This window comes from Pogonomyrmex barbatus, unplaced genomic scaffold, assembly GCF_055798465.1.
Source record: "Pogonomyrmex barbatus isolate J1 unplaced genomic scaffold, ASM5579846v1 scaffold9, whole genome shotgun sequence".
Lineage (NCBI taxonomy): Eukaryota > Metazoa > Arthropoda > Insecta > Hymenoptera > Formicidae > Pogonomyrmex > Pogonomyrmex barbatus.
The window spans coordinates 3,228,948-3,243,551 of record NW_028297193.1 but is presented as its reverse complement, the minus strand read 5'-3'; the positions used below and the strand labels follow the sequence as shown (position 1 = coordinate 3,243,551).

The following is a 14,604-nucleotide window of genomic DNA, read 5'->3' as shown; positions in this document are numbered from 1 at the left end:
TATTTATTCTATAAAATTTTTTCATGTTTTCCATATTACCCATATTGCGACAAGCAAAATTAGATATCAAAGAGATATTTATAGAAATAATGTTTGAAAATTAAAAGATATATTAGGAATTCTTTTTGAATTGACTATTTTGTTTCAATCAGTTTTTTTGTAGTATATACATTGACAATTAATGTCTGTGTCAATTAAAATATTCAATAAAAAATTCGAAAAAAATGCTTACAAATTAAACACATTTTTTAGAAACATAAGATAATAAATTAAATTAGTATAGTGACATTTTTAGAATTGAAACAAATGGAACATTTACTAAACATTTTTGCAATATTATATATCTAATATGTTATATTAATTAACGTTAGTACAGAAAATATTGTCACTGAATCTACGCACTGTGTACGCACGCGCTTGTGTAAGAGATAAAAAGAAGACGTTTGTCAATTTTTGGCTTTTATTTCCAAGTAAATAATACTTCAAAAAATTAGGAAAAATTAAAGTAATGTAGTCAATTCAACGGTTCGATCCGGCAATATATTTTCATGAGCGGTCGATTCTCATGTTATTTCGGTGACGTTACTTTCGATAACGTCCAACGACGAGAAATATATAAATATATTATTTTTCTCTCTTATACTTCCCTCCGCCCCGAAAATTTGTCACTTCCGTTTGGCACTTTGGCACACACGGTCCACGTGAAAGTCTTTCCACGAGCTATGGCAGTAGACCATAGCCGGACCCGCGCTTCGTGCCGCGTCGCAATTGAACCACTTAGCTACTTTGCGAACATTGTACTGCTAACCATCTGACGCGTTCCAAATTAAATAGAGAAAAACCCACGGAAAGTTTAACTCGCGGCCCCGAGCCGCTCCGTAAAAATAAAGCTTATTAACGCGGGATTCTTCGCTATCTCCAGGGCGGTTAGAAAAACAGTCGACAGCGTAAAGTTTCTTCGGCCCGTCCTTAAAACTACCTTTAAATTACGCGTTTAATAATGTTACTGCAAACTTTAGGCCAACTTTAATTCATTTATAACACGGGTATTGTTAAATGAACTCGACATTTTTATTTGTCAGGACTTTAGATTTCAATCTTATATTTAGAACCTTTATGTACAGAAAGGTATTCGACACCCGGTAGTCACTTGTACTACTTATAAGTAGACGTAATGTAAACTTTAAACAATAGCAATGACAATATTAAAATAGGTAATGACTTGCGAGTTCCCACATTTACTTATATTTCTGTTGATTTTCACAAAGTATTTCTGAATACATTGCGAATGCTAAATACTTCAATCAAAAATAGACAGTAATAACAAAGGCGATATTTATGCTCGAACAATAGTAATTTTACTAAAATAAACAATGGCCGTTAAACGAGGTCCTCCGACGAACTACGCCCATACAATTTACAGATACGTAATATGCTGTTTACCCTATAAACTGCCTGCCATAAACATGATAAATAATATCAAAATAATGCTCCCATTGGACAACGCGTGTAAATAACACGCAGCGTCAATTTCCGAGAGGGCGGCAGCATGAAGATCCCCACGTTACAGGCTCTTCGCAACCTGTCGTTCCGCGTAACGTGCGAACGTTAACGTTAACCCCCGCCACGTCGGGGAATTCAATTACGAGATAAAACTCGAGGAACGATTTATCGCACGATAGCCCGGCCGGATTATTTCGTAAAATAAACTCGTAAACGTACTGCGCGATGACAAGCCCGACGACAAGCCTCCACCCCCCCTCCACCCCGCGCGGTATACCGCGCGTGAAATCACGCATACATCAGCGGACGTTGGCCACTTTGACGCTACAATTATAATGAATCAGTTTGCAAATGGACGGAGTGTGATAGAAACGCGCGGCCGCGGATAATCGATAGGTTTGCCGTTGGAAGCGGCCGAATGGCCGATACCGCTATACGTGTCGAAACCGGGGACTCGTATTTCAATCGGCCGGGAAATACCGATGTGGCCTGTAGGCCGCGTACCGATTGCCAATTCCGCACGCACGCCGGCGCGTGCATGTGTACGCTTATACATTTGTTAATTGTAATCTGAACAAATTGTTGCGAGGGATAAATACTTTGTTACAATTTGTTACGAAAAGTTACTCAAAATAAAAAAAGAGTAAAATCTCGATAAAAATTATTGAAGAAGAATATGAATATAATAGTGAGTACGTATTTTGCGTGTAATTTTAATTAAAATTAAGAAAGTCTAAACCATAAATATATGTGAGTGTATTTAAAATTTTAATTAATATAAAATAGAAATATATATATATATATATATATATATATATATATATATTTCTGTTTTATATTAATTAAATATATAATTATGAACTATCATTATATATATATATATATAAAATAGTTCATAATTATATATTTGAAAAAAATATATGTATAATTTTTCGTATTTAAATGTTTTTAGTTCTAGGTTTAAAAATTAAACTCACAAAATATACGATAAAAAATGTAGTATGTGGAAACCTTTAAACAACATAATTTCTTTTAATTAATAAAAATTTCCGAAATTATTAAATTTTCTAGATTTTTATGATTACTACATGTGGTTAAACGGCAATTTGAAACCATCTATTAACTCTAATTATTACTGAACGGCCTGCACGAGCCAAAAATATTTGCTCGCGTAACTATCGGCAAATTTATCGTTTTAGTAATATCTTCCTGTTATTTTTCAACCGCGCAAAATATGACAAATATCGCAAAATAAAAGTTGACTATCCCAAGATCAAATTGTTCTTAATAATATTAAGGTTTTAAAATGGAAACACAAACATAAAGTTTGTTCTCTTACAAAATTTGATTTCTAAAATTGTACGTTCAAATGGTCACGAAGTCATAAATGGATATTTGTTCTAAATAAACTTAATTGTTATATCTGCAATTTTTATATTACATTTGGTTATAGTTTGCCAATAAAAGCTGGAAACTAACTACTTTTGTATAAACGTTATAATGTATCGGATAAAAGTAATATTTTCCTATATTTTTAAATATTACTTTGTCCATACTTTTAAAATTTCATTGTTTGCATATTCAAACTTTTTTAAATTATTAAAAATAAATTTACGTCATAAAGTTAAAATATGTTGATAAATTTATTATTAATTATTCATTGTACGTTGTGAGTACGTTTTATATATATATTTTTTTTAAGTGTCTAATATATTCACAAAAAGTATTATAATATTGGCGAGTAGTTCTGCTATATTGAGTCCTGCTATTATTTATGTGCGATTATTATATTCAGCGATCCCCATTTCTTGACCACGCGAGATCCGCCAGTATTACGCAAAATAATTTATTGCTGCGAACGGACGCAGAAAATAGCTTGCAAAAATTACGACTCACCAATCGGTTGTCTACTTTCCTATGCTATTCCGCGAGACGAATTACACCTCGTACTTTTTTATACCGAACCCGCTAACCGCGCGTGGATTTACGGTCGAGTCGAGACGAGCATTGCAAGTACATCATGTACAATCTTTTTCCGGAATATTCAAGACACATCACATATGTTTCTCTGGGTACATGGAAAAAACTTGGATATTAGATATAAAAAGTGTTACAATCGTGTTAACGAGCTAACGTGCATAATTGCGCAAATTATGAGAAAATTGTTGCCATATTTTGATTTATAATTGTAAAATGTTTTCTTAAATATTATGATAATAAATAACTAAATATTGACTCTGTCAATTGCATTATAATTGTCAATATATTTTATCATAATTGTTTAATTAGAATAATTTTCAAAACGCGCGAGACATATTTTAAAATTATAAAAATATAATCATAATAAAATTTTATGGTAGTTTATTCTGTTCAGAAAAATATTTAATTTCATTTTTTTATTATGTAAAGAATTAAAATATTTAAAAAAATTACAAATTTAAAATTCTGTAGATATTTTTTTAGAAATTCTTTATTTCTGAAGCATTTTTAGTAAAGTTTTTTAGAAAATTATTGCAATCTGCGTAGCTATATATATATATATATGTGTGTGTGTGATATGATGCTGCATAATGCATATTCGAATTTTAATTATTATAATGCTTCGAGTACACAAATAAAAGCACGATACACGATGTTCTCGTTACATTGACGAGACACCTTGATTGCGATAACCGTACGTTCCAATCAGCAATATGAATTATTAATTTGTTCGTAGGCGTAAGCGATGGTTATCATTCGGTTGATAAAACGTGAAGATATTTTAGGCAAAATCCATATCTGAACATGATTACACATTACTGTGTATAATTAAAATTATAATTGCGTCGATAAAATACTCCTCTCATAATTTCACTTCGTTCATAATTATAAAGCATCTATTATAAACTATGGGAAAACAAAATTAGTCCATTAATAATGAATTTTATAATTTTTAAATTTCTTACAAGATTAATGCTGTCGAACGTTATAATTCCCGGTAACGCTATGGTAAGATGAAATTCGCTCTAATGCTCTCAAACACGGCTCGAGATCACGTCGGAGGTAAACCGTATAACTCTCCTTTGTCAGACAGCATACGACATTTACGTCGCGGCGACGGGGTGCTCGATCACGAGCGATTTGTTGAGGGTGCCACCAGCGGGAGGAATAATCAGCGCGATGCCAGCAGTAATTAGTAGCTCGCGCGGTGCTGCGGAAATTGCCGCAGGCGGACTCCCGGGGCTGCAAACACCCCGAAATATCTACATGTACAGTCGTTATCGCGACCGTTCGAAACGAAACGACGACGGCACGTAAAGTCACGCGGGCGCAATTTTGATACATCACGCGAGCATAAATTTTAAAGCGGCGCATAAAACTATTAGACGGCTCCCTTACCCCGCGGCATTCAATTTTATCAATATGAGATTCATCACCTATTGGAACGTACGTAGCCGATTCATCGCAACACGTGTGTCGAGGAATTCTTCTCGGAAGCATCGTTCAATAACGTAATATGCGTAATATTTAAAGCATTAGCGTCGTACAATTTCCCATCCTGTGTTTCTCCCAAGTACCTTTTCATCGGCATACATCTGCGCCATTGTTAGCGAGAATGTGTTTTTTTTTAACTTCCCTTGAGTCGTGTGTACTATTGCTTCTCGAACGGATTACGTTTTTCTTCGAAATACTCTCGATAATGATGTTTCGTGATTACCGGAGAGATTGCACAAGTTGCACAATAATTTAACGACGTACCAATCTTAACCTGTCCACACGGTAAGATCAAATTAAATGGCTCTTTCTCTTTCTCTTCTATTTCTATGTCGTATGGAATAATTGTCTCTGAAACAGCTGTCGTGATTTATTGACTTAGAATATTATTTGAAGTCTTCAAATTCTTGCAATATATGTCTTTTTTTTTAATTTCATTAACTTACGTTTTCCAAAATTTATTGTGACAAAATGTCACTTTATAATAGAAAAAATATCTTTCTTTGAAATGGTTATAAAAAATTATCCCGACCTGTGCGAAGCTGAAAGCTGAGTACTGTGAGAGGAAGAGAGAAGGATCCTAAACGAGCTTTTTAGCCGTTTATTAAAACATGAAAAGGAGTATATTTTTTCATGTTTGCTTTTATAACTCCATCGCTAACGGCAACTTTTAACTGATAGCCAACGCGTCTATAATATTCAATGGTTAATTCAATCCCGTGACCTAAATTTTCATTTTGCCGACGATCGACCTTGCGCCACTCGTTACCCCGGTAATCCCCGTGATCAGTGGCAATTGGAATCTCCTCGCACTTCAGAGCATCAGAAGTTATTACTCGTGCCCCTGTTACGAGCAGTTTATTTTCATTAGAGCGCGATACTCGCCGTAATGCCGCGAGTATCCCGTCGTTACGTATATCGCACGCGGATCTTTCGCCACGCAGCTTCCCGGAATTAATGATCGATAGCCGAGTAATAAGGTGTTATCTCGTAACGATGTGACTTCCATGCTATTATGGTATGTGCATATTACGTCGCGTCCGCGGCATTGAAATGCGGCAGATAATTTATGGCAGAACTTTAAAGCAATTGCATCACACACGTGCATCATAATTGTCACTTTACATTTCCGAGTTGCTATAATAGCGGGCTACAACACAGTACTCGTATATTGCTTTCTACAACAAGATCATCCATGTAACAATTATTTAATCGGCTTGAGAGTAACGTCGATGCGCGTTTCTGCTATAATTTTGCAATAAAATATATATATAACTTTTCAATATACGCGCCCATCAGATTTTACAGCATGAAAATTTATGTAAATAGCAATATTGTTAATAACTTGTTGTTAATAACTTTTTGAGTAAATTCGATAAAGAATATTGTAACTATAAAATGGTATATTTTATTGTATTTTTAGATATGTTATATATTCTCAAATATTTTTATATTGCTTTTTTTAACAAATCCGAACAGAATTTGGGCCATCGAGTAATTTTAGTAAAGCGTAAAAATTTTCGCAAATTGAGTAATTATAACTTGTGGGTGGCTTATATTGTATATTTAACTTTTCATCCGTTTCGACGTGAGTTTTCAAATAAACGTATATGCTCGATTAAAATGTTAATCAATTAAAAGGTTTTCGATAAATGTAAAAAGAGTCGTATGCATAAAAGAATAGAAATGAACAATAAAAAAATATTTTTGGTCCCTCTATTTTTATTAAATGAATGTCAATTATTTATCGGAAATCTTTATTAATTTTGTAAATCCTTATTTATGCACTTCACATGTCTATCATGGTTTGTCAATAATTTTATATTCTACATCGGAAAAAGCAGAGCGCTATTGCTATCTGTATAATATAAAAGCAATAGTCATGAATTTTTCCGTCAAGTTTATGTCATTTATTGTATGTAAAGGGGATAAACTATATTTACAATATGATATACGATACGTTCTCCTGCGTGTAACGTTGGACGGACAGCACATTGTCGCCTTTGGTATACAAACGGAAACATCAACGTTGACGATTCGGAAAGGAAAAAATCTATTCGTGCCAGGTACAAAGAGCGATCAGTCATAGTTGTCATGGCGGTCGCGTTTTCTGTCAATACGATACCGCGTGTGCGGCTAAGGCGGCGTATTCGTGAAGATGGCCTTGGGTCTCGTCGTGCCCTTGACCACCATATGATCCACCCGAATGATCATTCTTTCCGGAAGTGTGCACCATTGCGTGAAATCCTTCCTTGTCCGCGTGATAGCTGACAATCCGAAGACTGCCACCAGGATCCTTCACGGTGTATTCCCCGGACACGCTGTGGCCTGCGAAAAGGAATATATCGGAATAAGAGACAGAATACAATTTCTTGATGTTATTCGGGATTGTAGAAAATCCTGAAAATAATGTCATTTCTAAACATATTATTCTAAATATATTAACCATTTAATATTAATAATTTTTTTGTAAAACAGTTTCATCTTTTTCAAATTTTTTTTTATATTGCGAATTGATTTTCCTTATTTCTCAAACTTAATGATATTTGTAGAAATATTTTAATAGAATTTACAATGTGTTATATAGTTATATCAATACTATATATATAATCATAAATAATTCCAGTTTTGCAGATGTACAAAGTGTTAGTAAAATGTTCCAGTTAACTTTGCGAATATATCTTGTGAATAATTTAAAGTCAATTCTTTGATGGAAAGGTTTGATCGGGAACATTTTCTTCTTATAATTTTTTCATATGTTTAATATTAAAATCGTGATGTATATATATTCAAGATTTGAATTAAAATTTTTTTAAAGTAAAGTTAGCCTGAAATGCGGCCGCGAAAGTCTCTTTATTTATTTGAGCTCATAAGGTGTAATAATTCCCGCGGTGTCTTCACTTTGAATAACTTGTGACTCAAAAGCTAAACTAAATACTTCAATACTTTCACTAGTGAAAGATTGATTCCCAACTTGGTCAGGGAATGCACCGGCAAAGTTGTACAATTTCGGTAAGTTTATATCACTATAGAACACTCTCTTGTATAACTGCAATCACACCGATGCGCTGTTGAAGTCGGTTTACAATTCTTCGACTCAACTTCACGTCTCAAGTAAGAAAATGTAGTTCCAACTAAAGAGTTTACGCGAACACACGTACACGTACACGTACACAGAAGTACGTTCGCACATGCCGACTTTCGTGTTCTCGATGTGTCGGAGAGCGCGCTCGCGGGCAGTCTCCACGGAAATGCAATTTTCTTTTCACCCGTAACAATTTTTGCCGACGTCAGCGTCGGAGCGCAGAGTCGAGCCACGATGGAAATCGGATAAACGGCGTGTAGCCACAGGTAGCCGGCCATTCAAAAGCCCGGCTCGTTGTCGAAAGTCACGAAGGCATAAAAGTGACTCGTCCTTTTCACTCACCGTCGCTGGACTCCTTCTGCCCGTGAAAGTCGCCGGTATGATGATCCTCGACGCCGTACGAGAATTCGTACTTCGGTTTCGCCACGTAGTCGACCGTGTAGCCGTCGTGATGGCGATGCTCGTGGTGAGTCAGATAGTTGTGCTCGCCGAGATGGTCCACAGGTACGTGCGGCACTTTCACCTCGTATTCGGGACCCTGTACCGGCCCTTGGAAATGCATGTATGAGCTGGCCACCGAGGCATGATGATCATGGCTGTCCAACGATATCACGCCGGCGATTGATCGATCGGCCAGGGCGAGGCCGATGGTTAGTGCGACGGTGACCTGTGACACAAGAAGTTTATGTCGACGGCGTCGTGTTGTCCGGAGACTCACCTTCGGTATGGCAGGAGGCTTTCGCTGCTCTGATAGTTATCGATCATAATTGTAAATAGCACGTGTTATGAATCAAAGGGTTCATTTACATAAGCGCTAGGCATATTTACCCTGGGTCTTTATAATACCCTGGTTTATAAAAAATTTCTTCTTTGTCGAGAATAAGCTTCTTTTAGAAAAAAAAATTTTTGTTGTAGAATCGATTACGAGAAGGAAATTGTTGGGCAATAGAAGATGTAATTTAAATTCTCTTGTATTCTACTGAAATGCGTTTCTTGTGTATGCACATACATATAAACAGACAAACAAATTGGGATATTTCAAGCTAGTAGGATGTTGGAGGAATCGAAATTGCATGGAAATGTAACCGTGATCTATACGATCGATGTTGCCTATGTATACAAACTCACTCGATGCCATGATGAAACTCTAGAAATTTACGATATACATCGACATCGAGTAGTCAGGGACGGTTCATCGACCTCTCTTTTTTAATTACGGGGTTCCCGAGAGTCCGGTCGTCAACGTTCAAACACGAACCAATCCGATAAAAGTGACTCGATTGAATGAGCGGAATAGGCACGTGATTCGTTGGGAAATGTGTTCCTTCATTTTTACTTGTACACTTCATCAATTTTCACAAAAGTTAATTTTTTATTTATTTTTTATTTATATTTATTTAATTAGTTTTTTACTCGACATTCGAATTTTTAATTATAAATTGACACTAAACAATGCTGTCTTCGAAGATAAAACGAGATGTAAAACAACAAACATAATAATATATTTATATATTATTAAAAATGAATATTTAAGTTAAATATTAATTGTATACTATAATAATATGATAAATAAAAATTATAAAGTATATTATTTTCTAAAAATATGATCAAAGTTAATATTTTATAGACACTATATATTTTAATAATTGTACATGTAAAATACAGAAGTACAGCTTGCATAATTACATATATAAGTACACGTCCAAGTTAAGAATACAGCAGGAATATGCAGAAAGAGATAGAATATGTGCATGTTAACATGTGCTATGTGAGATTTTATATGCACACATCAAGTTATGAAACTTTACAATACCATGTTTATTTAATGCATTATTACCATTTATCAGAGATATAAATATTACATTATAATTTACGCAAAATTTGAAATAAAAGATTAAATATTACAAACAAATTTTAAAGATAATTATTGTTAGAATAACAAACTTGCTTTAAAAGCACGACAATATCAGTTTTATCAGCAATAGAAGCAAAACGCGAGTTTGCGAAAAATATATAAGAAAGAATTGTATTTACTCGCACATGTACACACAGACGCACATATGAGAGAAAATAATAGAACTCTTGGCTATAATGCAACAACTAAAACCTTTGAGGTTGAGAAAATCTTAAGATTAGCCGAGTAGGAAAAGAAGGAGCGTTTAATACAATTAAAAGGAAGCGTTTCTTACAAGATGGTGCACTTTTTAATTTTCATGAAGTTTAATCCCAGAATCTAAACCTACCTCTCGAACACTCCCAACTGTGCTTGAATTGATAACATTACCTTTAACAAAAATTTCGCGACAATACAACTGAACGAACTAATCACATCGAATGGACTTAAATATCAAAGGACACTTTAATCTTATTTCATATTAACGGCGTTGTTTAAATTTTTGACAAAATCGTCTCGAGTTATCTTTTTTTTCTCTATCTCAATTATTTATTTCAACGATCCTCGCGCACGTGTATCACCGGACTAATTATACATTCATAATTACTGGCAGTTTAAAATCGCCCTTTATCCTTATTCTCTCTTTAATTCTTTACCCTCTTTTATCTCTTCATCTTATTTTTTTCTCCCTTTTCGCCTCCCTTTCCTCTTCTCTTTCTTTCTCACTCTCTCTTTCTCTCCTATCTTTCCGTTCGTATATCGAGAAGCTAATCTTTAACGAGCACTTTCTCCGATTCGCGTCACTTTTCCTTCTTTCGCGACGAGTTTCGACACTCTACCTTGAAAGTCATCTTCACCATTACGGTATTTCAGGCGGCTAGGTGAGAACTGCAACTTACCAGCGTATTTTCTACGCTTTTATACTGACTCGCTCTGTATACACACCATCACGCATATACGCACTTACATCCGCGCCCGGTTCCGGTTCCGATTGTTTATGCAGATGTCCACGTGAAGATGCACTTCCGAGTCAAATAAACGTCGCATCGACATGTCAAATCATATGATTGTTAATAAATAGAAAGTGATTAATAATAAACTATGAATAAAGCAATAAAATTAAGCATTACTGCTTCGCACATATATGCATACTTATATTTACATTAATATTTAATATTTTAAAATGTAAATACAAAAAAAGATAAACAAAAAAGCAATACTGTGTTAATATATCTATATGATAATAAATTTTTCTGAAAAAATTATTATCATTACGTTTTTACAAGCTTATTATATTCTAACATTAACAATAATACTATAATAATACTATAATATTATAATACTATAATATTAATTTCTTTAAAGATTCTAGAAGGATTCTTATAAAATGAGTTAATTATGAAATACAGGCTATTATTATTAAGCTATAATTATTAAAAATTTGTATTTTTGTTCATTAAAGACATTTAATTCAATACTTCTAAATGCAATGTTACGTTTCTTAAAAATTTAAGTTTGATATAAATATTTTTATTTCGTCTAAATTAATTTGCAGATCTGAATATTCAGATTATTTAAATAAAATTTAAAAAATTTTCCTTTATTAGAAATTCTATTTATTTCCTTGTTTGCGACGTATGAATTATATTGACGGCCCTGCGCGTTCCACTTTGCAAGAGTCAGCACGAGTTCCAAATGGCGTTTCACGATGACTCGCTATGTCATAAAACCGATTACGTATTAATAGACAGTGCATCTTCATGTAGCGTGCATTGAAAAATGATCTAGGAGATCGCATTAAATCGCTTCCTTCCTCTCAGCTGGCACTGCAAATGGCTTCCTTCTTCCTGTGAGATATGCACTACAGCCGCGTGCTTTCCTCAACGTCGAGATGCGACACTTAACTTGTTGAGAGAGTCAATTTTTGTCTGTAATATCTTGTCTGTGACCTCCGATTTTAAATCGAAATCGAAATCAGTATTAAATAAATTCTCCAAATATTGCAAATAATTATTTATACAAAGTGTAATAATAATAATAATAATACAAATTCTATGAAGCGATATAAATCATACGTGATATATCTAGAAATTATGTAATTAATTAAATTAAATTATGTAACTTGCCTGCAAATGATCACTAGTATTGTAATTACACCCATATAAATCTGTTATGATATTCAGAGCGTGCACTTTAATTCTATTTTTATTAATTTTTAAAATTAGTTTAAAATTAGTTATCTTATGTACAAAATAGATCATATAAATATTATTCAATACCGCTAACAATTAGCGAGAAAAAGTTATATATTACTCAATTTAAATTTATTTTGTTAGCTAAGTACGATTGTAAATATATCGTATTTGCACACTGCTCTTGCGCTGCAATATTTTTTAAAAGAATAAATATTGATTGTACATAAGAGTATTACGTTAGCTTCCTATCTCGAATATTTTTTAAGTAATTTGAAGATTTATTGAATTTCGTTGCTATATTTTTTATATAATATTTTTTATTTTTAATTCAACTTTAATTAATCGATTATTTACAAACAAAGGTTATCTTTTTCTGAAATTTTAATAAATTCTAAATTATTCTTAAATCAATATTATAGAATGATTCTTATTCAAGATTATCCGATTTGATTTAAAATAAAAATTAGTTTTTTATGATACTTATTTAGATAGAAAGTAATTTTTAAGCGTAAGCCCTCATGTAAAATTCCATTGCTGGTCTATGTTATCTAAATAGAATTGAATTATTATTACAGATATATATAAAACTGCTCAATCACGTTTCATGTCAAAAAATGCAAATTTTTTATTACAATAATATAATAACTTTTATGCATTTAATTAATTTTTCAATTAACTAATCTATATAATTTTTGATCGTATAAAAAGTTAAAGACAAAATATTACGTGCTTTATAAAACTTCGCATTTTATATTTAAAAAGCAAATGCTCTGTAACAATTCTTATTTTATATTTAAAGAGCTTTAAGCTCAAGCAGTTGACACAGAATTTTTTTCTTTACTGCAGTTTAAAACGCGCTCGGGAAGATACAGCTTTCACGAAAGAGAGCCAACCGGAAGTTGGCTGGCGCTCGATGGAAACGTCTCTCTCTATCTTCTTTGTCGTGACGATAAGAAACGTCGAGTTGACACATGAAAACTCCCTTTACCAACTCTTCATTGCGCGCGATACGCACAACGTGATATTTAAATCAAATTAATGCGTAACTGATTTTTGCTTTAATTCCGCGATGTTTGTCGATGAGCACCTACGATTTGCATATTCATTGGGAATACAGTGGATTATACGGTATCACGATATACATGGAAAATTTCCTGCGATTTGCCTATTTACAACAACATGCGGTGCTACCTAATATAGTAAATCCGACACAACAACTGCACGTAAATGCGATTAATAAGTTACCGTTTATATATTATACTGCGCGAATAATATAAGTATCATTATAATATATTATTATCGTAAATGCCCATTACCCGCGACATATAATTTGATCGGCGGGATTTATGACGGTGTCCAATAAGGCACGATAGAGACATTAACGATCGACCTCGCCACATTTGATAACCCGATTAATGGACTATGCTATGATAATGAACGTGCAGGGAAATACAGCTGCGAGCACTCGCCATACGCACCGCTAATTGGATTTTCTTTGTGAAGAAATTCTGCGGATATACGTATTAAAGAGCTCACTATTAGCTATCCGACAACCCCTTTGAAATGATACAAATGGCTGTTTCGACGACGGGAACGACGACGGGAGCGGGGTCGCGACTCTGTTTCTTTGCGGTGAATATAAATGTGTTCAATTACGTGCGCGCATACATAGGCAAATAGTCGTATCTCCACATCAAACGATTAAACGTATCGCATTCGTGCTAGCTCTCTGTATGTATTTCTCCATGCTGTTGTTGCTCGCAAAAGTGAAAGCATTCCGGCATAGTAAATCGAACGCGACGTTACATATGCATAGCGATAATCATCAATTGAGCCCAGAGAACTGAGAAACGATGAATACAATCGTTGGAGAAGGTGCTGTCACACATATTATATCGGAATGCGTTAAATTGCTTTTTACGTTTGCCATGAAAAGATTGCAAAAGAGATTAGATTATATTGCAGTCACAAGTCATACACTAAACAATTTATTATTCGTAAATAATAAATTAATCGTGCTGTTTGTTATGTTTTCGCGCAATCAAATTTTCGATAAACGAATAATATGACCAATTTAATAAATAAATCGATGTCTAAACTCATTAACATGAGAACAGAACGATCGATCGGTTTGCGTAGCGAGCTAGTTCGCTGACAACGCGACAGTCGAATTAGCCAGTATAAATAATTTAGCGCACTCGTGCAATACGCGATTTCCGGTACATAACATTTGTTAACGTCGCGTCGTCGACTGTATTATGCTTTCGTTCCGCACGTGATATGCGTCAGAAGAACGTGAATGAGACTCGATTAAACTAATTGGCGTTTCCATCGAGCGCATATCGAGAGATGTACTTTGCCATCATTTATGAGCAATCAATTTAATGGGATATCTAATTATTATAATGCCCTTAACCCTTAACTCCAACTACGCCAAAGTATTTATGACAATG

At 33.9% G+C, this 14,604-nt stretch overlaps 1 protein-coding gene across 1 annotated transcript; it reads right to left on the bottom strand.

Moving 5' to 3' along the window:
• Positions 1-4,159: 4,159 nt before the first annotated feature.
• On the bottom strand, positions 4,160-10,876 carry LOC105428556 (uncharacterized). The gene is made up of 3 exons (XM_025218595.2): positions 10,796-10,876; positions 8,405-8,729; positions 4,160-7,305 (listed from the first exon to the last, which is right to left on the bottom strand). The coding sequence occupies exons 1-3, from the start codon at positions 10,814-10,816 to the stop codon at positions 7,091-7,093; spliced, it is 561 nt and encodes a 186-aa protein (XP_025074380.1). The 5' UTR covers positions 10,817-10,876; the 3' UTR covers positions 4,160-7,090.
• Between the last annotated feature and the right edge of the window lie 3,728 nt (positions 10,877-14,604).

Bases quoted from the DNA above. Each gene is read 5' to 3' on its own strand.
- LOC105428556 (XM_025218595.2), bottom strand. From the start codon at position 10,816: ATGGTGAAGATGACTTTCAAG. The intron at 8,730-10,795 runs GTAGAGTGTCGA...CTTGTGTCACAG, and splicing joins TGGTGAAGATGACTTTCAAG to GTCACCGTCGCACTAACCAT. The intron at 7,306-8,404 runs GTGAGTGAAAAG...TCCTTTTCGCAG, and splicing joins GCAGAAGGAGTCCAGCGACG to GCCACAGCGTGTCCGGGGAA.